At 40.0% G+C, this 24,482-nt stretch overlaps 1 protein-coding gene across 3 annotated transcripts in view; it reads right to left on the reverse strand.

The window, feature by feature from the left end:
* The window catches only part of tamm41 (TAM41 mitochondrial translocator assembly and maintenance homolog), a 32,385-nt gene extending 11,554 nt beyond the window's left edge, over positions 1 to 20,831 (reverse strand). The window contains exons 1-5 of one of the 3 annotated variants that reach the window (XM_080182001.1): positions 20,672 to 20,831; positions 13,947 to 14,129; positions 8,905 to 8,997; positions 1,007 to 1,157; positions 4 to 149 (exon numbers count right to left, since the gene is read on the reverse strand). In XM_080182001.1, the coding sequence (XP_080038127.1) occupies positions 4 to 149; positions 1,007 to 1,157; positions 8,905 to 8,997; positions 13,947 to 14,129; positions 20,672 to 20,803 (705 nt within the window). In that variant the 5' untranslated portion in view covers positions 20,804 to 20,831. Of the gene's footprint in view, positions 1 to 3; positions 150 to 1,006; positions 1,158 to 8,904; positions 8,998 to 13,946; positions 14,130 to 15,493; positions 16,299 to 20,244; positions 20,320 to 20,671 lie in introns of those variants that run through there. The other 2 variants (XM_080182009.1, XM_080182002.1) reach the window with 2 other exon arrangements.
* Between the last annotated feature and the right edge of the window lie 3,651 nt (positions 20,832 to 24,482).

The raw sequence follows: 24,482 nt of genomic DNA on the forward strand, positions 1-24,482 counted from the left end.
TACCTCCAATTTACCCAGTTGCTGTTTGTAGACCACTTGAGGGCAGTCCTGTAAAATGTTATTGTATAGTCTTTGGAAGTTTTCCATGTTTGCGCTGACAATATTCGTTACTTTTGATCGGTCTTCCCCTATAATCATTCTAAAATCACCTTGATGTAAAAGAACATTAATTCTGTTACAAGCAATGTTCACACAAATTCAAATTTCTGCCTTAAATTCCTGAAGTGGCAGTTTTCGTGATAACGATATTGAAGTAACATATGTTTAGATTGCAACTTAAAAAGATAGGAAAAAAAAAATCCCAGCTGTTTTATGGACATTATGCCAGCATGGGGGAGATTAAGAAGAATGAATGAAAGCTTGGTCAAAGGAAAGTTCTGAAGCTCTCATAGAGATAGAGAGAAGCAGAGAGGAGTAGCAGAGAATAGAGCAATTCACAAATGGTGGGCCAAGGGTTTGGGACGAACCAGAGGGGAATGCAGCATTTTGAAAGGTTAAAGTTAAAGTTTGTTTCTAAGTCAAAGTAAGGTTTACATTAACACTGCAGTGAAGTTACCGTGAAATTCCCCTAGTCACCACAGTCGGCGCCTGTTGGGTCAATGTACCTAATCAGCTTGTCTTTCAGAGTGTGGGAGGAAACTGGAGCACCTGGAGGAAACCCAGGCAGATACAGGGAGAATGTGCAAACTCCACCCAGGCAATGACTCAAGCCAGGAACTGAACTCAGGTCCCAGGCACTTTAAGGCAGCAGTGCTAACACTATGCCACTGTGCCACCCATATATATGAGGTATATGAGGCTTCAACAGACCACAGGGATAAGATGGGACAAGGTCACAGAAGACGCTGTAAATGAAAACAAGGAATGCAATGGCGAAGCAAAGTCAAAGAATTCAGCTAATGTAAGTGAATGTAAAAAGTATAATCAGAAGGTTTGCTTGAATTTTTAATTTCTATTCAGACAATTTGTCTAAGTGAAGTAAACCGCAACTGCAAAACAAACAAACCTGAGTAGGAGAGTCCAGCAATACGAATGTACAGCTCTTCCTCAGTAAATGATTCTGGCAGCATGAGAAAGGCTGTAATCACTGCACTTTTCAGATTCGTAGCCAGTGCAGCTTGTAATTTGCCATTTTCATTTTGGATTAATATCTTTACCTGAAAAAGAGCATGAATTTCAGTAATACTGCACTGTGACTCAGTTCAAGGCAACCCATGAATACAGAGCATTAGTACATGGAACTACTGTTGCAGAATAAGATGTGCATTTTCCCTGAAGAGCAGATCAATCAAGGCAGTTCCTCACTCATTTGATACAGGGAAGCAGAGGCCTAGAAACAATGACTTAATTGTTCTTTTTCAGGAGGTTTATTGCACAAAAACCTCCAATAATGCAAAATTAGAGGAAATTTTAATCAAAAGCTTGGACACTTGGGGCTGAATTTTCTGGTCCTTTTCACCATCGGGATCTTCTGGTCTTGCCAACGGTGACTCCCTGTGGCAAGTTCCCCAGCGAACATCCCAAAATGGCACTGACATCAGTGCCACTGGAAGATCCTGCTGTCACCCAATGACAAACCACTTCTGCTGCCAGAAATCATGCTGAGGGATGGGGAATGAGATGGAATCCCTCCTTAGATTTTCATCTTGAGTTCAGAGTCCAGATGGGTTTTTTTTGGGGTTTTCCCCTCATTCTAAGAATGTTATCATGTGTTGTTCTTTGTAGAACCATTTTTGTTTATTTGCAGATCTATATAATCTCAGTATTCTACGAGTTTGTACATCAGCTTCTTACCAGATCTTGTTACTTAATCATATAACATCGCATCATAATTACATCAGAATCAGGCGTTCCCAAAGTCTTTATCCCAACCAGATACATATTTGCATCTCCCAGCCAAAGTCTCAAGACTTCACAGAGTTAGCCTCTGCGGTCCTTAACCAATCTCCCTGATCCAGTCCTGGTTTCATTTTGAGGTTGTGAATGAATCGCACTTGCTTGTCATTCGATCAGAATGTCTTCCACCCGGGTGGTTGCAAAGCTTTGACTTGTTTCTAGTTCCTTGTCTCCATCCAGATCTGGTTAATAAATCATAAACCCTAGATTCCATTGGCTTCCTTCCAAAGGAAATCTAGGCTTTTTGGTTCCTTCTGATATTTCCCTAGTCCACTTCAATTCTATAGGATCTCAGTTGTAGCGTTCTTTCCATCATAATATAACCTTCTGCTGATCTCGTGTCTACATTCTCTCCTCAAGCTGTAGCATTTTCAAGTCTCACGCCTTGTGCTGGAAATTGAGATTATGAGCTTGATTTTCTCTCATTGCTCCTCATGCTTTCCAACTTTCAATGATCATCTTAGTAATATTCATTGTCTTATTTGTTGTAGAGTTGAACATTGTGTTCACAGGCATCTTCCCATCAATAGTTCTGATGGTGAGAACCCATATTTTAGCACTGAAGTTCAGTGGCTAAGACAAGCTAAGTTAACATCTTTTTCATCAATTCCTTCATTGTTCAAACTCTTTTTTCTGCTTCTTTGACTGAGGATAGAGACAAACTAGTCACATGCTCAAAATCATATTCCAATGCAAATTTATGGAACAGCTCCTTAATAAACTAAGGACCCTTGTCTGATACCTCAATGCCCGAGCTGCCATGTGTTTTGATCATGCATCTGCTGTTGTCTGGTACTTCCCTTGAACATACTCAGTCACTGAATCGTATTTCATAAGTCTCTGTCTAAAATGTTGAATTCTGGCCTGCAATTTTCTGCAGGTTAAGAGTAACCAAAGGTTTGCGGCTGGGTTCAATTTTAATCCTTAACCCCATGACATAATCAGAGAATTTTTCACATGCCCAAGTGGCTGCTAAGGCTTTTTTCTCAATGGTTGCACACCTCTTCTTATGTCTGTAAGAGATCTGAGGTATTTTAACAGGAATAGACAGGGTACATGCAAAAAGGATATTCCTGATGACAGGGTGGTCCAGAACCAAGAATTATAGTCTATGAATATGGGGTAAATGTTTTGGGACTGAGATGAGGAGAAATTTTTTCACCCAGAGAGTGGTGAGTCTATGGATTTCCCTACCACAGAAAGCAGCTGAGGCCAAAACATTTTATGTTTACAAGGAGGAATTAGATACAACTCTTGGGGCAAAGGTGATTAAAGGATATGTAGAGAAGACGGGATCAGGCTATTGAATTAGACAATGATTTAAGAGAATCACACTTTTCAGATAATGTCCCAGATATCACCGTCACTATTTCTGGATATGACCTGTCCCAGTGGCAGGACAGCCCCAGCAGAGGTGGCAGCACAGTGGTTTACAGTTGGGAGGGAGTTGCCCTGAAGGTCCTGAACATTGTCCCTAGACCCCATGAAATCACATGCACCAGGGCAAATATTGGCAAGGAAACCTCCTGCTCATTTCTAAGTACCGTCCCTCCTCAGCTGATGAAGCAGTACTCCTCCATATTGAATACCCTTAGAGAAAGCACTGAAGGTGGCAAAGGTGCAGAGTGTTCTCTGGTGGGGGACTTCAATGTCCATCACTAAAACTAGCTCAGTAGGATCAGCACAGGCAGCTGTGAATGATGGTGGTCAATTAAATAATTCACTGGAGGAGGCTCCCTCAATATCCCCATCTTCAATGGCAGAAGAGTCCAGCACATCGGCGCAACACAAAAGGCCGAAGCATTCACAACAACCTCAGTCAGAAATGCCAAGTGGATGATTGATCTTGACCTCTTCCAGTGGTCTTCAGCATCACAATGTCGTCAACCAATTTGATTCACTCCACATGATATCAAGAAATGGCTGAAGGCATTGGATACTGCAAAGGTTATGGGATCTGACAATATTCTGGCAATAGTACTGAAAACTTGTGCTCCTAGCCAAGTTGTTCCAATACAGCTACAACATTGGCGTCTACCCAGCAATGTGGAAAATAATCCACTATTTCCTGTGCACAAGGTGTGGAAAGTCTGCAGAGGGATCTGGATAGGGTGAGTGGGCGAGGACCTGGCAGATGGAGTACAATGTTAGCAAGTTTGAGGTTATCCACTTTGGCAGGAATAATAGTAGGAGGGATTACTATTTAAAGGGCGAAAAGCTGCAGCATGCTACGGTGCAGAGGGACCTGGGGGTCCTTGTGCATGAGTCACAAAAACCCAGTCTGCAGGTGATCAAGAAGGTGAATGGGATGCTGGCCTTTATAGCGAGGGGGATAGAATATAAAAGCAGGGAGGTCTTGCTGCAACTGTACAGGGCACTGGTGAGGCCGCAGCTGGAGTACTGTGTGCAGTTTTGGTCGCCACACTTGCGCAAGGATATTTTGGCTTTGGAGGGAGTGCAGAGGAGGTTCACTAGGCTGATACCGGAGATGAGGGGGTTAGACTATAAAGAGAGACTAAATAGACTGGGTCTGTACTCGTTGGAGTTTAGAAGGATGGGGGGGGATCTTATAGAGATGTATAAGATAATGAAAGGGATGGATAGGGTAGAGGTAGAGAGATTCTTCCCGCTCAGAAAGGACAGCAGGACTAGAGGGCACAGCCTCAAGATAAGGGGGGGGGGAGCAGTTTAGAACGGAGTTGAGGAGGAACTTCTTCACTCAAAGGGTGGTGAATCTCTGGAATTCTCTGCCCGTTGAAGTGGTGGAGGCTACCTTGCTAAATACATTTAAGTCACGGGTAGATAGGTTTTTGACAGACAAGGGAATTAAGGGTTATGGGGAGAAAGAGGGAAAGTGGAATTAATCCACTTCAGATCAGCCATGATCTTATTGAATGGCAGGGCAGGCTCAAGGGGCTAGATGGCTTACTCCTGCTCCTACTTCTTATGTTCACAAGAAACACAACACATCCAACATAGCCAACTATCACCCCATCAGTCTAGTCTTGACCATCAGCAATGTGACAGAAGGGATCATCAACAGCGGCATCAAGTGGCACTTACTCAGCAATAACCTGCTCATGGACACTGTTTGGATTCTGCCAAGATCACTCAGCTCCTGAGCTCATTACAGCCTTGGTTCAAACATGGACAAAAGAGCTGAATGCCAGAGTGAGGTGCGAGTGACTGCCCTTGGCATCAAGGCCGCATCTGACCTACCACAAAGGAAAATGGTTGTGGTTGTGGGAGATCATTATTCTCCAGCTGCAGGACATGATTGCAGGTGTTTCTAAAGGTTGAGTCTTAGGCTCAACCATCTTCAGCTGCTTCATCAATGACTTTCCTTCCATTATAAGATCGAATGTGGGAATGGTTTTCAGTTCAGTAAAGAAAACAATCTGCACAAACTGTTTTTTCCCTTTGGCACTCTCCAGCTGACCTGTTTCCTGAATACAGCTACCCCCCGCAACATTTCCCCGTCCTTTGGAAGTTCAAGACTATCCTCATGATTCCCAGTTCCGTAGAACGTACAAAGGTTTAATAATTTCCTTATCCTTGTATCTCAATCTTGCCAAGTGTTGACCTATTACTTTCAGTGTTGTCACTCCTGGACCTTCTAACAGGATGGTGGATATGTCATCACTGAATGAATACACTTGATTCTTTACTAATACCAATGTGGGAGTACTGATGAAAGAGCTGCAAAGGTTCAAGGAGAACTGACACCATCTTAGGGTTGTTTGGGATGGGATAATAACTGTGACCTTTTGAATGCTACCCAGAGTCCAGGAACAATTAAAAACCGTCAACAATACCATATATAGATATAAAGTAAAATGTAATAATAAATTCTTTGACAAAATGAATTTATTTCTACACAGTGGTCAGATAGATAACTAGTCAGGAGCTTTAAATAAAACAGGGGATTACTCACTTTAGCTATAGAGTATCAGTAAGTAAAGACGAAAAGTTCACATAAAATATTAGTTGAAGAATATGCTACCTTGGTCCAATTATTTTTAACATCTTAGCAACTAAGGTTGAAAGAAATGCTGAGTTGCACAGCAGTATGTTTTCCCCAATTAATTTAATGGAAGTCAACAGTGCATAGCAAATAGCCGAAAACTCACTTTTGCTTGGTTGAATTTAACACAATTACATTTTACTTCTGGGCTATCCAGTCGAGCTTATCAAAAACTTGTAGCGATTGCAAAACTCTTGAACTCAACTCACAATGACAGTCTACGCTCCAGCAGAAAGCTGAAATGACCCCAATGAGTTCACAAATATATGTTGGTTTTATATTCTCAATTTAAATATATATAACCTATGACATATATTTAAATATATGTCATCACCATTCATGGAATACTAAGATCATCCATTTGTTTCTTCTCCCATTAATTAATTTTTAAACACTTGTCTGCATTAAATGTCATCTGCTGTTGCTCTGTTCACTTACATATTTTGTCACTTCTATTCTTTGGTTCCTAACCTATGTCATTGGGTTCATTAATCCCAGGTTCAGCATAATCTACAAATTTGGTCACTTTGAGTTAAGGTTGAATTCAACTCTTCATTCAAGTTGAAAAAAATAAGGATTCAAACAGTTCCCTGAGAAGTCACACTTGGCACTCTTTTCTCTCATCAGTACCTATCTAATAAGGAGCAGCTGTTGCTACCTGTCAACTATTTTTTTAAACTTTTCCTAAGTTCTGCATTTAGTTTCTATCGCAACATGGCGACACAGTGGTTAGCCTCACAGAATCAAGGACCAGCTTCGATTCTGGCCTTGGGCAACTATCTGTGTGGAGTTTGCATTTTCTCCTTGTGTCTGCGGGGATTTCCTCCGGGTGTTCTGATTTCCTCTCACACTCCAAAGGTGTGCAGGTTTGGTGGGTTGGCCATGCCAAATTGCCCTTAGTGTCCAAAGATGCGTAGGCTAGGTGAATTAGCCATGGTAAATGTGTGGGCGCTGGATGGACCTGTGTAAGATGTTCTTTTGGAGAATCGATGAAGACTTGATGGACCGACGGCCTCCTTCTGCACTTTAGGAATCCTATGGTTCCAACTTCAAACTTATACAACTGCCGAGTATATATATGTGCCATGCTTTCACATAGAACAACTATGCACAATATACTTTGGAAGTCAAAGTGTAGCATGTGGTCAGACTTATGAGTCCACTTAGGATGTCACGTCCTCAAAAATATAATATAGAAAGACGGTGTCTTATGATTATCCCTGTTCTCACATCTGTTAGTGATTTTTATTAGGTTTGTTTATTATGCAGGCACTTCTTACATTTACATCTTAATAGTCAGTTTCAAAAAAAACACTATATTAATATTAAAAGCCTAGGTTGTAGCTGCCTCATCAAAAAATAAAAAAAAAATGCATTTTCAATCCTACAAGTCAATCTGGCATTGGCTCATTCATAAAGAATCACCAAGGTGAACTGTTATCTCAATTATTAATTGGAGATCAAGACCATCTACCTCTGAAGGTTTGTTTAATTTGAGACCGTAAGCCAGTTTTATACAGACTGGCAGCTTGTCGCTCTAGGCAAAGTCATAGAGTCATTGAGATATGCAGCATGGAAATAGGCCCTATGGACCAACTCAAAAGTTACCAAACAATATTAAGCATGCCACCAAAAAGTAGTCAATAATAAAATGACAGATAGTCTATGTGATGACCGTTGACACAAAAGCAATTTTAAAAAATTGTAATTTACTTAAAAGGTCTGTTCTTTCTAAGGATGTTTGCAAATGACTTGTAAAAGTTTGCATCAAATGTACAGAGATCAATTGTAATTTTCTTGCATTATGAAAAATTCTGGTCCATGTGACCTGATGACCCTTGACCGAAAATTGTGTGACCAGACACAAAGGAAAGCTCCAAGGAGAGGGCCTGGAGGATGAAGGCTCAGATGTAGACACAAAGAGAAAGCAGCCAGAGACAGAAAAAAGTCTTATGAGGGGAAGAAGCTCGGAAAACGTCAGTTTTTTTCAGTTTGGCAGAGAAAGAGACAGTGCAATGTTAATGTTGGCTAAAACCTGAAAAGCTTCATGAATAACAGAGATGCTAAAGGGTTGGGTGTTTTCCCAGAAATAACCAAACTGTGAACTAGGATATTTTTGATTGGTTGGCTGAAAAGGGATTCTAGAAACGCAAGCTATCATGGCTGTCATGACTCAAGGGTTCATAAAAGTGTCTTGTTGATAATAACTGAAACTTGGGAGATAAAAGCTGTTGTTGGATAGAACCCTGACATGCACGAATAAAGAACAGCATACTGCGAACTTTATTTCTATTTATTTTCTTTTATTAGTGTCACTAATAGGCTTAGATTAACACTGCAATGAAGTTACTGTGAAAATCACCTAATCACCACGCCCCAGTGCCTGTTCGGGTACACTGAGGGAGAATTTGGCATGGCCAATGCAACTAACCAACGCATCTTTCAGACTGTGGGAGGAAGCCGGAGGACTCGGCAGGAGAATGTGCAGATTCCGCACAGACAGCGACCCAAGTTGGGAATTGAACACAGGATCCTGACACTGAGAGACAGCAGTGTGTTAACCATTGTGCCACTGTGCCATCCTGTATAGATATGTAGTGGCACATTTTTCTGAGAAGTGACGTGAATGTTTGTTTGTGATTGGGGAAGACAAAGTTATGGCATCAACAATTTAAAGTCAAATTTACCATTTTATTCGAAGTGTCATTTGACTGTTAATTCATGTTTAATTTGTATTGGCTCTGATTCATGTTAAAGTAAGATCGACGAAAAGTCTTGTATCTTGTTGGTAATTACTTCAATTGAGGGTAACTGAGTAAATTTATTATTTTAGTTTACAGTTCCCTCACAAAGACCAAATCACAATACCTGATCAAACTTAATATCAGCATCCATTAAACATTCAAATGTCATTCCAACACAATGAGTACTCCAACTAGGATCTGGACTCAAAAGTTGCTATAACTCAGATATATGTAACTTACAGGTTTGTGCAGTCTTCCAGCAATGTATATATTTTTCCAATGAAGAAGGTCCTCAATCAGAGTTCCCGTACTGATAACTCCATATTTGATTATCTGAAAAAAGACAGTACTGCATGATAATTCTAACAGATCATTCATATGTCACTTTAATCTTAGCCGTTCTTGTGGCTTCTATTATATTAGGATTGCTAAGTGCTCCAGTTATGGTACTTTAACATTTCTGCTGCAAATGCTGAGTAGAATACATTGTTTCTAATCAGATGTGTAGATGTTGGAAATTCATTTACACATTTTGTTGTAATGATCTTTAAAATGACTGTAATAAAAAATATCGCTTCAGTTTAAAGCTTTTGCAAGAGAAATTTTACTGTGATGATCTCTTCCGTATTGGCAAATTGTGCTTAATTGTATTTGAAGTGAACTGCAATTTATGGGCCAGCATTTTATTTAGGATTACATAGGACAATATGACACAGAAAGGCCATTCATCCCAACCAGCTCATGTGGGTCTTTATCTTTTAATCAAACCTCTTCCCAACTTTCTGCATCTAAATCTACCATTATAACCTACTGTTTTCTCCTTCAGAAGTCTGTCTACCTTCTACTCAACTGTATCTATACTATTCCATTCAACCACTCCCTACGGTAGTGAGTTCCACATTCTCACCACTCCTTGGGTATTGAAATTTCTTCTCAATTCTTAGTGACTATCTTAACTTAATGGCCTCCAGTTATCCTCTTCACCACAATGGAAATATTCTCTCTGTATCCACTCAATCAAAACATTTCATAATTTTAAATAACTCTGTTAGATCACCCCATAGCCTTGTTTTTTTTAGAAAAGGAAAAGAGTTTCAGCCTTTTCTTCATTTCCTGATATTGTGCCCAGGCATTTCTGATGTCATCCTTCTAAATCTCTCCGCACCAGTGCCTCTATAATATGGCATTCAGAACTGTTAGTTGTGGTCTAACCATTGTGCAATATATGTTTAGCGTAACTTCCCTACATTTTAATTCCAACTTTCTGGAAATAAAGCCTAGTGCTTGGTTTGCTTTTTTAATTGACTTGCTAACTGATGGTGCAATTTTGATGATTAGTGCAAATGTACTCAGAGATCAGTTTGCTCCTTTACCCCACTTTGATTCGCACCTACCAAAATGTATTATCTCACATTTGTCTGTACTGAACTTCATCTACCAACTATATGCCCATTCTGAAAGTTTATCAATGACCTTCTGTAATTTGTTGCAATTGTTCTGCATGTAATCATCCTCTCTCCCACCAAATTAGTGTAAATTTAGAAAAAAGTCTAAATCGTTAATGTGAATTGTGAACAGCAGGGGTTCTTGCACTAATTCCTGTAGAACACAACCTCCCGCCATTCTGATTCCTCTACTTAACTCCATCTTGAAGCCATCTGGTAATTCATTCTCCACCTACCCACTGACTTTGCACTATTGAATTTATTCACTTATCTACTATGAGGCATCTTACTGAAGGCCTTTTGAAAATCCAGATAAATTACATCGCTGCATTTCCATTGTCTACTTTGTTGCCTCTACGAAAGATTCAACAAGGTTGATGAAGCAAAATTTCCTTTCTGAAATCCTTGCTGTTTATTATAATACTTTTCTAGATGTTCTTCTATTCTCTGTTTTGGGATTTAATTACTTTCCCTTCCAACAACGTTAAGCTGACTGGTCTATAATTCTCCAGACATGTTCTCTCCCTCTTCTTAAATATAGGAATTACATTAGCTATCTGTCAGCATTCTGGCATTCCAACCACCCTTTTCTCATTTTTGAATATGTATATTAGCGTATGTGCTATCTCTTCCCAGGGTCATGTTAAAATGCATGGATGTAATCCAACTGGAATCGGGGCTTAATCCTCTTCTGTGTTTGATTAGTTTATTCAATACATCTCCTTTTGTAGTTTAAAGTCACTTATCTCATTATTCATCTCAACATTCAATGCCATGACTACCTATGCTATCTACCGAATAAATAGAGAAACAACACATCACTTAATATTTCTGCCATCTATCTCATTAAATGTGATACCACCCTGACTCTTAATGGATCTATTCCCATTCCAGCCTTCCTTTTCTATTGATGTCCCTGTAAAATATTTTACTTTTTACACTCCTTGATAATTTAACAATACCAGGTTAAAGTCCAACAGGTTTATTTGGTATCACAAGCTTTCGGAGTGCTGCCTTTTCATCAGGTGAGTAGTGATCCCACATACCTGATGAAAGAGCAGCCCTCCGAAAGCTCATGATGTATTAACATACAGTGAAAAATATTGTTTCATGTGTGCTAGACAAAGCATACCATTCACAGAGAAGCAAACAAAAGTGTGTTGAATGTAGTGTTATCGTCATAGCTAGGATGTAGAGAAAAATCAATTTAATGCAAGGTAAGTCCATTCAAAAATCTGATAGCAGCAGGGAAGAAGCTGTTCTTGAGTCAGTTGATACGTGACCTCAGACTTTTGTATCTTTTTTCCAACAGAAGAAGATGGAAGAGAGAATGTCCGGGGTATGTGGGATCCTTAATTATGCTGGCTGCTTTGCCGAGGTAGCGGGAAGTGTAGACAGAGTCAACGGATGGGAGGTTGGTTTGCGTAATGGATTGGGCTACATTCACAATCTTTTGTAGTTCCTTGCAGTCTTGGGCACAGCAGGAGCCACACCAAGCTATAATACAACCAGAAAGAATGCTTTCTATGGTGCATCTGTAAAAGTTGGTGAGAGTTGTAGCTGACATGCCAAATTTCCTTTGTCTTCTGAGAAAGTAGAGGCGTTGGTAGGCTTTCTTAAACATAGTGTCGGCATTGGGGGGGAGGCCAAGACAGGTGATCTGGACACTTAAAAACTTGAAGCCCTTGACGCTTTCTACTTCGTCTCTGTTGATAGGGGCATGTTCTCCTTTACAATTCCTGAAGTCGATGACAATCTCCTTCGTTTTGTTGACATTGAGGGAGAGATTATTGTTGCTGTGCCAGTTCATTAGATTTTGTATGACTCTCCCTTATCCACAACTGTTGCTTTATTGATCCATGGATAGTGTTTAGTTGTTTTTCCCTCTTAGCTGATTATGTTTTCCCGCACTCTGTTGAACATTAGTATTTTTCACTGTTGTTCCACACTGTTGTTTGCAAATGCCATTGCCGGGCTTACGTTCCCAAGTTTGACTCTCAGCCCTTCAAAATCAGCTCACCTCCAATTTATTGAGTTCGTTTTTGTCAGAGATCTGTGTTATTGGATTGTTCTTCACTGATCAAAGCAGTTCAACCCTATGTTGTAGCCTTACATGGAATGATTTGATTTGGCAAAGCTCCACATAATTACTATAATTTTATCAGTTGAACTAATTTTCAATTACGTGAATAAAGTAGGCATGTGAAAATAAATTTAGAACCTTATTATAATACAGCTTCGTTATCAAGCATACTCAAACATTAGCATGATGTTCTGCCAAATGGGATAATGGGGTAATTAAAAAGACAAATTTGCATTCATATCGTGTCTTTCATGACCTCAGAACATTCCAAAGCACTTTACAAAATGGTTGAGTTTTGAGGTGTAGTCACTGTTCTAGTAAAGGAATTGTGGCAACTAATTTGCATCCAGAAAACTCCCACAACAGCAAGTGATAATCTAGTTTTGTGTGATGTTAATGGAGAGATAAATGTTGCATGGGACACCAGGGATAACTCCCCTGTCTTCTTTGAAATGGTGCCATAGGCTTGTGCGCACCCACCCAAGGGCAGACAAGGCCACGGTTTTACACTTCAAGGGTCAGTGCAGCACTCCCTCAGTACTGCACTGGATTGTAAATCTAGATGTTTGTTTTCAGAATGGGGCTTGAACCACAACCTCATGACACAGTGGCAAGAGCACTACCAACTGAGGCGTAAGGAGCAAAACTACTGCATTCATAAACAGCATCATTTTTCTAAAATTAAAAAAACGGTCATCATTTGTAACGTACAAGGTCCCCAGAAGTTGAAAGTACCTTAACAAAGACAAGTCCCATAATTACTAAATCAGATTGTCTCTTACAAAAACTCTTGCTTTTTGATGTGAATTTAAATTAGTGCATACTTAACAGCAGTTAGGTTTTGTGGCTTAAATAATGCTGTGCACTATACAGTACAATATGCATTCTGTTTTTTTTTGTGTTTGAGGGGGGTGTTTAAAAATGCTACAAGCAGTCAATATGTCTGGTGGGAATGCAGTTCAGATTTTGGGAGAGTAGGATAACTACTCATTATTGCCTTGCAAGTGGTTATATCAAGCAGAGTTAGTGGCCTTTTGTTTACTTAAGTTCCCCCGGGATTTCTGATTGGAGTGATTGACAGGATTATGAGATAATGTGGTTTTTTTGCAGTCCTGAGCTGGTAACAGAGAGAAAAAGCTTTTGCAGTTTCATTTGCAGCTGAAGCCTTTTTGAAGTTAGCAGGATTTTACAGTCTTCTGGAACTCTATCTCTCTCTGAAAGTTTCAAGACTGTCTGCATTCATTATAGCAAGCATATTTCTGGTTGCTAACCGTATTTAAAGTGGCATTTAAGTTTGTGAGGGTTCTGTTGCTTATTTGGAACTGAAAAAGTAATAAATTAGAAATTAATATTGTTTCCTTTTCATTTTTAAATAGAGTTCAATTGTTAATAGTTAATTTGCTTTATTTGTTAGAGTTATATTCAAATGGTGTTATTAAATAAAGTTCGTTTTACTATAAAAGGCCCCTAATTTTTCAGTGGAATTAGTCCTGGGCAAAGTATCCTTTCCTCTCTTCTACGCCAAAATAAAAGCATTGTTGGGATCTAGTCTGTTATCCTAATGTAATTTGGAGTTCTGGTCTGGGATCCTAACAATAACAACACTGACAGATGATATTTTGTACTTAGTATATAAGTTGACCCCTGTTTTGGAAGGCTTTTTTGAAGCTTCACAGGTCATCTTACATGCAGTAGTCTATGGTACTGACTATGACTAATAATATAAAGCTACATTTCACATTGAGCTTACTTACCCTGTCATCACATGGCACTAATGTATTGTAATATATTCCAGCTCCAAAATTATTCTGTATTTTGCTAACATGCTTTGGTCCAAAAAATCTCAAAAAGGAGTAATGCCGGGGGTTTTTCATGATGTTCATTGTATGCCAAGTCACAGGATCATCCACAGCAAAGATAAAATCCAGCATATTGTTCTAAAAGTGAGAAAATGAACAAGCTATTTAGGTTAAATAAAATGTAAATCTTAGGAGTAATTACAATTTGCATTATTTTCTTCACAATTAAAAAGCACTGCAACAGACTAAGTAATGTTAACTTATCACTAAAAGGGCAGAAGAAATTCTACTATGAAATGCTAAGGCAACATTGCATTTTTTCCCCACGTACTTGCTCAATCTCAGCTTTTGCAGTGTCATTTTGTTTCTCATCCATCATGAAAATTTAAATCTATAACTTGACAGCTGAGTAGAAAAGTGGATCTAGAGTAAGACAGTAAGTACTATTGATCTGGGGTAGTCGTATGTGAAAATACAAATCACAGAATGAGGCATCCAAGAGTTTGAGGCAATAAGGAGACAGAAGCAACAGGATGACAAAAGATGCAAGAGACAAAGGTCATGAAAATAATGAATGAGAATGGCCATAACAATGGATAGTTGAAGCCAAGAACGTCAGCCTTGTTAACCTCAACATTAATTATAAGGATTGTTTTCTGCATCACAACCTGTCCCTTAGTTTTACTCTTAGCCTTATTACATCAAAGCATTTCATAATTGGTTACTTTCTAATTACACAATCATCTGCTGAAAAGTAATTAAAGTAATTTCTTAATAGTTAACCATATATGGATATGACAACCTAAAAGTTAATTGAACTGAGAGCAAGGGAGATATCAAGTATTTTTGGTCACATCATTTTTTTAAAATTAATTCAAGGGATGCGGACATTGCTGGCTGGGCCAGAATTTATTACCCATCCCTAACTGCCCTTGAACTGAGTGGCATGCCAGGCTATTTTAGAGGGCATTTAAGAGTCAACCACATTGCTGTGGGTTACATGTAGACCAAACCAGTTAAGGACAGTGCAGCACAAGAACATAGGAACACAAATATTAAAAACAGGAGTTGATCACCAGGCTCTTCAAGCCTGCCCCACCATTCAATATGATCATGTCTGATCTAGTAAGGTAGTAAGGTCGTGGAACGACCTGCCTGCAGCAGTTGTGGACTTGCCAACTTTAAGGGCATTCAAATGGTCAGTGGATAGGCATATGGATAACATTGGAATAGTTTAGGTTAGAGGGTCATTAGATTGGTTCCACTGGTCGGCGCAACATCGAGGGCTGAAGGGCCTGTACTGCGCTGTAATGTTCTATGTTCTATGATCTACGCCAGCTTCAACTTTTTCGAGCCATTTTCCCACAGCCCTCCATTCCTCAATACATCAAATATTTATCCACCTCCACTTTAAAAACTTCTAATGATCTAGCCGCCACTGCCATCTGGAGCAGAGAATTCCAGAGATTCACCAACTACTGCAAGAAGAAATTTCTACATACCTCAGTTTTAAATGACCCATCCTTTATCTTGTAGCTATGTTCCGTTCTCCCTCAGTGTACCCGAACAGGTGCAGAGTGTGGCAACTAAAGGATTTTTCACAGTAACTTCATTGCAGTGTTAATGTAAACCTACTTGTGACACCAATAAATAAACTTAAGGCTTAAACTTTGTTCAAGACTCTCCCACAAGTGAAAACATCTCACCATCTACCATGTCAAGCCCCCTCAGGATCTTGTATGTTTGAATAAAGTCATCCCTCACTCTTCTAAACTCCAATGAATACAAGCCCAGGCTAGTTAGCTTCTCTTGATAGGACAACCCTCTCATCCCAGGATTCAGCCTGGTGAATCACCTCGGATTGCATCCAATATTGCTATATCCTTTTTAAGGTATGGGACTAAAATCATACTCAGTATTCCAGGTGAGGTCTCACAATTGCAACGAAAGCTATTTTTAAACTCCAACCCCTTTGCAATAAAGGCTAAAATGCAGTTTGCCTTCCGAATAACTTGTTGGATCAAATTGTTAGCTTTTTGTAATTCATGCACAAGAACATCTAGAATCCTCTCTACTTCACTTACCTGCAGTCTCTTTCCAGATTTTGTTCCCAAAAGGACATTAGTATTGGATGAGTTTTCAGAACAATGAAAAATAGTTTCATGATCATCCTTAAGACTTCTTAATTCCAGGTTTTTATTGAATTCAAATGTAATCATCAACCGTGGTGGGATTCAGAACCAGGTCCCCATTACCTTGGGTTTCTGGATTATTAGCCCAGTGACAATACCACTACTCCACTGCCTCTCTTCAGTAGTGTTTCATGTGGACACCAATGAAGTAAGTGGAAGATTTTCTTTTTGCCAGCAAAAATGCCTCAGATTTGTGAAATCCCCAAAAGCCTGAGTTCCTATGCTATAATTAAGGAAAAAATGATTGCCTTGTCAAAATAATATATATTTTCTGCAGCTGAGGGCATTGTTTTCATGGAAAACAGATGACCACTTCTTTAGAAGGTTATTTCACAATGTCAGCTGTACTTTTCCGACAATATTTTCTGTACAAGTTTTAAATTCACTGATTATAGACTTCTAGGAGTATATGTCATAGTGTTAGCCTCAGAAATATAATAGCACTGCTGGCAATCCTACTTCACTGGTTAGTATTTATGCCACAGCAGTTTTTCCTTCGATAAATACATTTAAATGTTTCTGATATTAGTGTGGCAATATTATTAATGAAGGGATGGTAGTTCACCAACATGCGGAATGGTCCAATGTTACAACCATAACTCGCTCATTTAAGCTATTTTTAAAATTAGATACAACAGTAGAATCTTTAGAATGAAAACAGAGACCACTATTACCCAACAAAAATTGCTGACTGACCTTAAATGTGGATAGAGTGACATTTTTAGCCATTTGCACTAATTTTAATGATAAACACTTCATATTTACATGAATTGACAGCAAATGTGTGACAGTGATATATATTTACTTAACATCTGCCCCTATCAATAACCAAGTGAAATAAAGCACTCATGATCAAAAATCAGATGCGTGGTCTGCTTTTCGTCTATTTTACCATACCAACAAAAGTATAAAATTGAACGTACTTATACGCTGTGTGAATATAGGTATCGAGGTCACATGCCTTACAAATTTCTATTACATGCAATTTATTGACTTATAGGCAAATATGATTCCCAATAAATGACATACATTTGAATATTTTAAATTGGTTCCTTTCCTGCAGTCCACAGTACTTGATTTAGTGGCTAATCTACTGGTCAGCATTGGCATACAGAAGTGATTTATCAATGCCATAATTCAACTGAATGAACAATTGTTCAATATCTATCTAGTTGAGCATTTATAAGCTCACTACACAAAGCAACCAATTATGCACCAAAAATTGACAAGTCTACACAGAGGGATCACTCAGATTTCTGAAGTAGAAATTAGTTAAACGGAGGATGCTCATCGAAGGTTAAGGGGGCACTTCACTCTGCAGCTCAGCACGAGGTTCCTAAAGTGGGAAATTATTCCATTGCTGACAACCAATTCATCTTATCCTGATGTATACCCTCAGCATCAACGCCCTGCTCACAAAATACCACATGACAGAGAAGCTGTATAGAATTGTATAGTAGCTTATAAAAGAAAGCTAAAAGATTTGTCATGTGCTGTGATGTCACCAACTCTTCAGGGTTTGCCCTGCTCCTCATAATTATGTAGCAATAATTAAATAATTTTCTTTCCTTTCAACCATTCAGACTTAAGTCAAAATATATGTCTTGAAAGATAATGAGCTGATCAAGTTTGGCTTAAGAGCTAATGAGGTCAAAAATACTCTGCAACTGTAATCTTAACATACCATTAGTAAGTCACTTTCATGGTGAGATAGCGCTGGGGAGTCTTGTGTTACAGAGGTAGCAACCCTACCTAAGCTCAAAGCTCCAGGTTCAAGTCCTGCTCCAGAACTTGGTGATTATACAAGGCATGTTCATAATGTGGCCAACAAGATCAATTATCAACCTGCAAACCCTTCCAATACTCCTATGGCAAGTACCAAGAGCAGGAGAATTACCTGGTCAGACAGGACCGACAGAAGGCAACAGCAAACCACTGCATTACTCTGCCAAGCATAACCATAAGCCAACACGTGGATGTCCATGGTCACTAACACTCTCTTAGGGAATGGTACCTGAAGAGGAGAGTGATTAAGAGGGGTCAGATCTACTCACACACAATCTATACGATAGGAGTAGCAAACGTCTGTTCCCAACATGCTTTAGTTCCATTTCATAAGAAGGATCTCTTTCTTACTTGTCTTCCTCATTTCAGAAAGTGAGGAATCTCTTCACTTGCATGTGGTAGAACTATTAATAAAGGGTCTGTCTCCGTCCCATGTAAGAATTTCTTTCATTTTCCCATTAAAAAGCTTATGGCTGTAGTTAATAAATCTCACTCTCCACATTAATAAAAATCGCTCTCTCACAACATATTAGTTCCACAGATAAGGGTCACCTTATATCAGTACTATTCATAAAACACCCTCCATCTTTGTACTGCTGAATGGTTTTCCTCTATCCACATTATAAATTCATAGATGGGTTACAACACAGAAAAAGGCCATTGGACCCTGTCGAATCTCTGTCAGCTCTTAGCAAGAATGATTTATCTAGACATTGCTCTTCCTTTTCCCTGTAACCCTTCAAACAGTTTTTCTTCAGATAATAGTCCAATTTTCTTTTAAAAGTCATGATTAAATCTGCTTCCACCACACTCTCAGCCACTGCATTCCAGATATAATGACTCACTGCATAAAAACGGTTTTCATTTTTGGTGTTGGCTCTTTTGCCAACCACCTTAAATCAGCATCCTTTGGTTACCATAAGACCATAATAGGAACACGGGTAGTTGTTTGGTCTCTCAAGCCTGCTCTGCCATTCAATAGGATCATGGCTGATCCGAAATTCTTCATGTCCTCTTTCCTGCAACTCTCAATTCCCTAACTGATCAAAAATCTACCTCAGCCTTCAATATACACAAGAATTCTGCCTCCACAGCTCCTTGTGGCAACGAGTTCCAAGTCTCTCAACCTTCTGAAAGAAGACATTCCTCCTCATTTCAGTCTTAAATTGGTGCCCCTTTATTCTGAGACGATGCTCTCTGGTCCTAGACTCTCTCGTGAGGGGAAACATCCTCTCATTTACCCTGTAAAAATTCAATGTTTCAATGAGATCACCTCTCATTCTTGTAAATTCCAATGAATTGAATCCCAACCTGTTTAACTTTGCCCAATTCTGGTTCCTGATCCTTCTAATAATGGAACAATTTCTCCCTGTCTACTCTGGGGTAGGCAGGAATGTGGGGTTGAAGTTATAATCATATCAGTAATGATCTTACTTAATGGCAAAGCAGGCTCGAGGGATTGATTTCTGCTCCTAATTCATATGTGTGTTCATTAGAGCACATATCTTCACTGACAAACCTGTCACAAGTTATCAGAGATTTTATCAAATACCTTTTGCACCTCCATGTACATCATGACCCTAATTCTCTGTTATCACATCAAAAAATGGAATCAAGTTAGTCAACATCCATGGTGCTGACTTTCCTTAATTAATTCACATTCGTCCAAATGACTGCTTATTGCGTGCGTGTGTGAGAGAGAGAGAGAGAGAGAGAATTCATGAAGGTTCCACCTTCTCAACCTTGCCCCTCAACTGAGGTGCAGTGATCCTCAGGTTAAATAACCACCAGACAGCCCTCCCTCTCAAAGGGAAGAGCAACTTATAGTCATCTGGGGACATGGCAACTTTACTTCACCTAAGATCAAGTGTAAGTGCTCAGGACAGCCACTGAGGTTAAACTGAGGCTTCACATGATGCAATTTTTAAAGTCTTTTGGCTAAGATGAAGCTCAGATTGACGCTGACTTTAATTAATCCACATTTGTCCAAATGACTATTCATATGTGTGTGAGTGTGAATTCATGAAGGCTCCGCCTTCTCAACTTTGCTCCTCACCAGAGGTGTGGTGATCCTCAGGTGAAATCACCACCAGTCAGCAGTCCCTGTCAAAGGGGAGAGCAGTCTATGGTCATTTGGGACAATAAGAAGTCTCACAACACCAGATTAAAGTCCAACAGGTTTATTTGGTAGCAAACACTATTAGCTTTCGGAGTTTGCTACCAAATAAACCTGTTGGACTTTAACCTGGTGTTGTGGGACTTCTTACTGTGCTTACCCCAATCTGATGCCGGCATCTCCATGTCTGGGATTTTACCTCTGTTATTGCATCAAAAAACAGAATCAAGTTAGCTCAATATCCATGGTGCTGGCATTAATTAATCCACGTTTGTTCAAATGACTATTGAGATTGTGTGTGTGAATTCAGGAAGGCTCCACCTTGCCCTGCAGTGTGGTTATCCTCAGGTTAAATCTCCACTAGGCAGCTCTCCCCATCAAAGGGGAAAGCAGCCTGGTAGTTATTTGGGACTGTGGTGACTTTACCTTATATATTGTATATAAAATATATATCAGTACCATTGATATTATTGTTTTCTGGTCACAGATCTCCCATAGATTGGTGCAATTGATCAGGATGTCCCTCCCTCCCTCTCTCCAGCCCAGCCTGGTACCCTCAATAGTTGGCCCCTGTTTCCCTCACTTACGCTCGGGCCCGGGTGCCCGGTCTGTCCGAACAGGCCGGAGCCGTAAGCGAAGGCCAGGCTCAGGTCCCGGGGGAAGTGGGCCAGGATCCTCCGCAGCAACCCGCTGTTACTCTGCAGCATAGGCACCGCCATGGCGGCAGCCCGCAGACTACCGCACGCACGCGCGCGCGCGCGCGCGCACACACACACACACACACAATCCCTTCCGCGATTACTAAGGGCCCAGCATAAGACCCCGAGGTAAAGTTATGAAGAAGGCGGCCCCATGGTGTCACAGCGCCGGGGGGAGGGGGAGGGGACAAGCGCTGCGCTCCAGCCGCCCTCACCGCTCCATCTGCTGGCGGGAGGAGCGAGCTGCAGGCTGCACAATGCGAGCTGGGCTGAGCGCTCGGCATCTTTCTGTCACCTCCTGTGGTGTTAATGGGGATGCCAATGCCCACTATTCTGGACAAACAGAATTGGAAGACGGGTTTGCAAATCTTATATTATTTTTATATCTGTGTCCCGACCCCTGACACTGCAACTTATTTTATTATTGCCTTTAATTGAACAGAATGTCCCAAGGTTTTTCATAGAATCCGTACAGTGTAGAGGGAGGTCGTTCAGCCCATCGAGTCTGCACCAACTCTTGGACAGAGCAACTTACCCAGACTCCATGTCCTGCCTTATCCCCATAACCGCGCACATTTACTGTGGTTTATTATTCTAAACTTCATATGTTGGACCATTAAGGGACAATTTTATTATGGCTAATCCACCAAACCTGTACATAGAGACGTAGAGGTTTACAGCATGGAAACAGGCCCTTCGGCCCAACTTGTCTATGCCATGCCTTTTTTAACACCTAAGCTAGTCCCAATTGCCCGTATTTGGTCTGTATCCCTCTGTACCCATCTCACCCGTGTAACTGTCTAAATGCTTTTTAAAAGACAAAATTGTACCTGCCTCTACAACCTCTGGCAGCTTTTACCAGACACTCATCATCCTCTGTATGAAAATATTGCCCCTCTACACTCTTTTGTATCCCCTCTCACCTTAAATTGCCACTCTAAGCCCTTTTGTATCTCTCCAATCTCACCTTAAACCTATACCCTCTAGTTTTAGACTCCCTCATCTTTGGGAAAAGATATTGACTATCTAGCTGACCGATGCCCTCATTATTTTATAGACCTCTATAAAATAACTCCTAAGCCTCCTATGCTCCAGAGAAAAAAGTCCCAGCCTATCCAGCCTCGCCTTATAAATCAAACCATCAAGTCCCGGTAGCATCCTAGTAAATCTTTTCTGCATTCCTTCCAGTTTAGTAATGTCCTTTCTATAATAGGGTGATCTGAAGTGTACACAGTATTCCAAGTGTGGCCTTAACAATGTCTTTTACAACTTCAACAAAATGTCCCAACTGCTGTATTCAATGTTTTGACCGATAAAACCAAGCATGCTGAATGCCTTCTTCACCACTCTGTCCACCGCTGACTCCACTTTCAAGGAGCTATGAACATGTATCCCTAGATTTCATTGTTCTATAACTCACCCCAATGTCCTACCATTAACTGAGTAAGTCCTGCCCTGGTTTGATTGACCAAAATGCATCACCTTGCATTTATCTAAATAAACTCCATCTGCCATTTGACAGCCCACTGTCCACAATGCCACCAATCTTGGTGTCATCTGCAATCTTATTAACCATGCCTACTAAATTCTCATCCAAATCATTAATATAAATGACAAATAACAGTGGACCCAGCACCAATCCCTGACGCACACCACTGTCACTAGTTTGAAAAACAACCATCTGTAACCACCCTCTGTCTTCTGCCAAGCCAATTTTGTATCCATTTGGCTACCTCATCCTGAGATTTAACCTTATGCAACAATCTACCACGTGGTACCTTGTCGAAGGCCTCGCTAAAGTCCATGTAGACAACATCAACTGCACTGCCTTCATCTACCTTCTTGGTTACCCCTTCAAAAAACTCAATCAAATTTGTAAGACACGATTTTCCACTCTCAAAGCCATGCTGACTTTGATGTCATTGTAGTGATAGGGCGGGTCAAGTCCATGGAGGGATTTGAAGGTCTACTACCCAAAATAGTAACCTAATATTCCTCTGAGACATTTCTCTGTTGCATTCTGTATTTGTATTCTTTTCTTCTACACTAAATTGAAACATTTAAATTCATTTTGTTTCTCAGCAATTCCAGGGCCAGGACTATCTTCCACGTCCACAAGGAAATCAATTCTCTCCTCATTTGGTTTGGAATTTCCATGATTCCACTTAAATGCCACGTATGCCAAGATTTACTTGAAACTTTATGCCAATATTGATTGCTTAGAAATTTTCCATCCATTTTATCAAGTGGAAACTTATAAAATCGACCCATGAAGATCTGGAATAAAAACAGAAAATGCTGGAAAAACTCAGCAGGGCTGCCAGCATCTGTAGAGAAAGAAGCAGAGTTAATGTTTTGAATATGCATGATTCTTCTTCAGAGCGAAGAGAGGGAGAGATATGATGGATTTCATACTGTGGATGAGGTGGAGCAAAAGATACAGTCAGGGATAAGTGTGAACTCAGGTGAGTCAGAGCTGAAGGGAAGCTGGAACCTTTGCCATGTTTCATCATAAGTCCTTTAAATGAAAGCTGAAAACAATCAATCATCAGTAATGCACATTTGGCACATAAATTTAAGAAAATGTGATGCATTAAAATACAATGAAAGATATAAAAAGAAAACTATCTTGATGGCTAGCCTCTGAATGAGGCAATAACAAATAAGTTGCTTTAAAGTATTGTCATAAAACAACAGCCTCAGTTTGGTTATAAGTTTACAGACTAGTCACAGCTGACATAAATGTAGAAAACTTGATTGTTTTTGATTTTTAACATGAGTGATGAGTTATTATTAATAAGCAGGCATGGATTTGATAGAGATTTCACTGAATCACGCAAAAAATTAAAGAAATTTGGTCTTTGCACGTGACTTCTGTGTGGACTTTCTTAAACTTTTGTGCTCAAAATGGCAGCCAAGTGGCAGATGGAATTTAATAGAAGTAAGTTTAAGGTGATGCACTTGGCTGAAGAGATCGAGAGAGGCAATTATAGAGTTAATGACACAATTCTAAAGACTGTGAAGGGAGAGAGAGATCAATGAATCTTGACATTGACCTTTGAAGGTGGCAGGACATGTGGAGAGAATGCTTAGAAAAACATGTGCTGTATCTCAGAGTAGGAACATTGGGCAGGATTTTCCGGCCATGCTCACCTCACAACTGGAAAACCCCTCCCGAGGCCAATGGAACTTTCCATGGTCTGTCCCTCACCCGCTACGATTCCTGTGGTAGACGAAATGAGAAATTCACCCCATTGAGTGTAAAAGGAGAGAAATTATAAAGGGTCTTTACAAAGATCTGATTAGGCCTCATTAGTGAGGGTATTGCACTCAGTTCTGGTCTCTACATTTTAGGAAAGATGGGAAGGTGTTTGAGAGGGCGCAGTGGAGATTTACCAAAATGGTTCCAGCAATGAGGGATTTTAGTTACAAGGTTAAGTTTGAGAAGCTAGGGTTGTTCTCCTTGGAGCAGAGACTGAAGGATGATTTGATGCAGGGATACAAGATTCTGACAGGTTTGGATAAGGTAAACAAATAAAAAGCATTCCTGTTAGTTGATGTTACAGGAGCTTGGGGGCACAAATCTATGATTTTGGGAAAGAGATGCAGGGGGAATGTGAGGAATTTTTTTACATGATCGGGAACTCAATGCCAACCAGGGTGGTGGAAGCTGAGACCATCAATGATTTTAAAGGGGAAT

The sequence above is a fragment of the Carcharhinus amblyrhynchos genome, chromosome 3, assembly GCF_965287045.1.
Source record: "Carcharhinus amblyrhynchos chromosome 3, sCarAmb.v2.hapA, whole genome shotgun sequence".
NCBI lineage: Eukaryota > Metazoa > Chordata > Chondrichthyes > Carcharhiniformes > Carcharhinidae > Carcharhinus > Carcharhinus amblyrhynchos.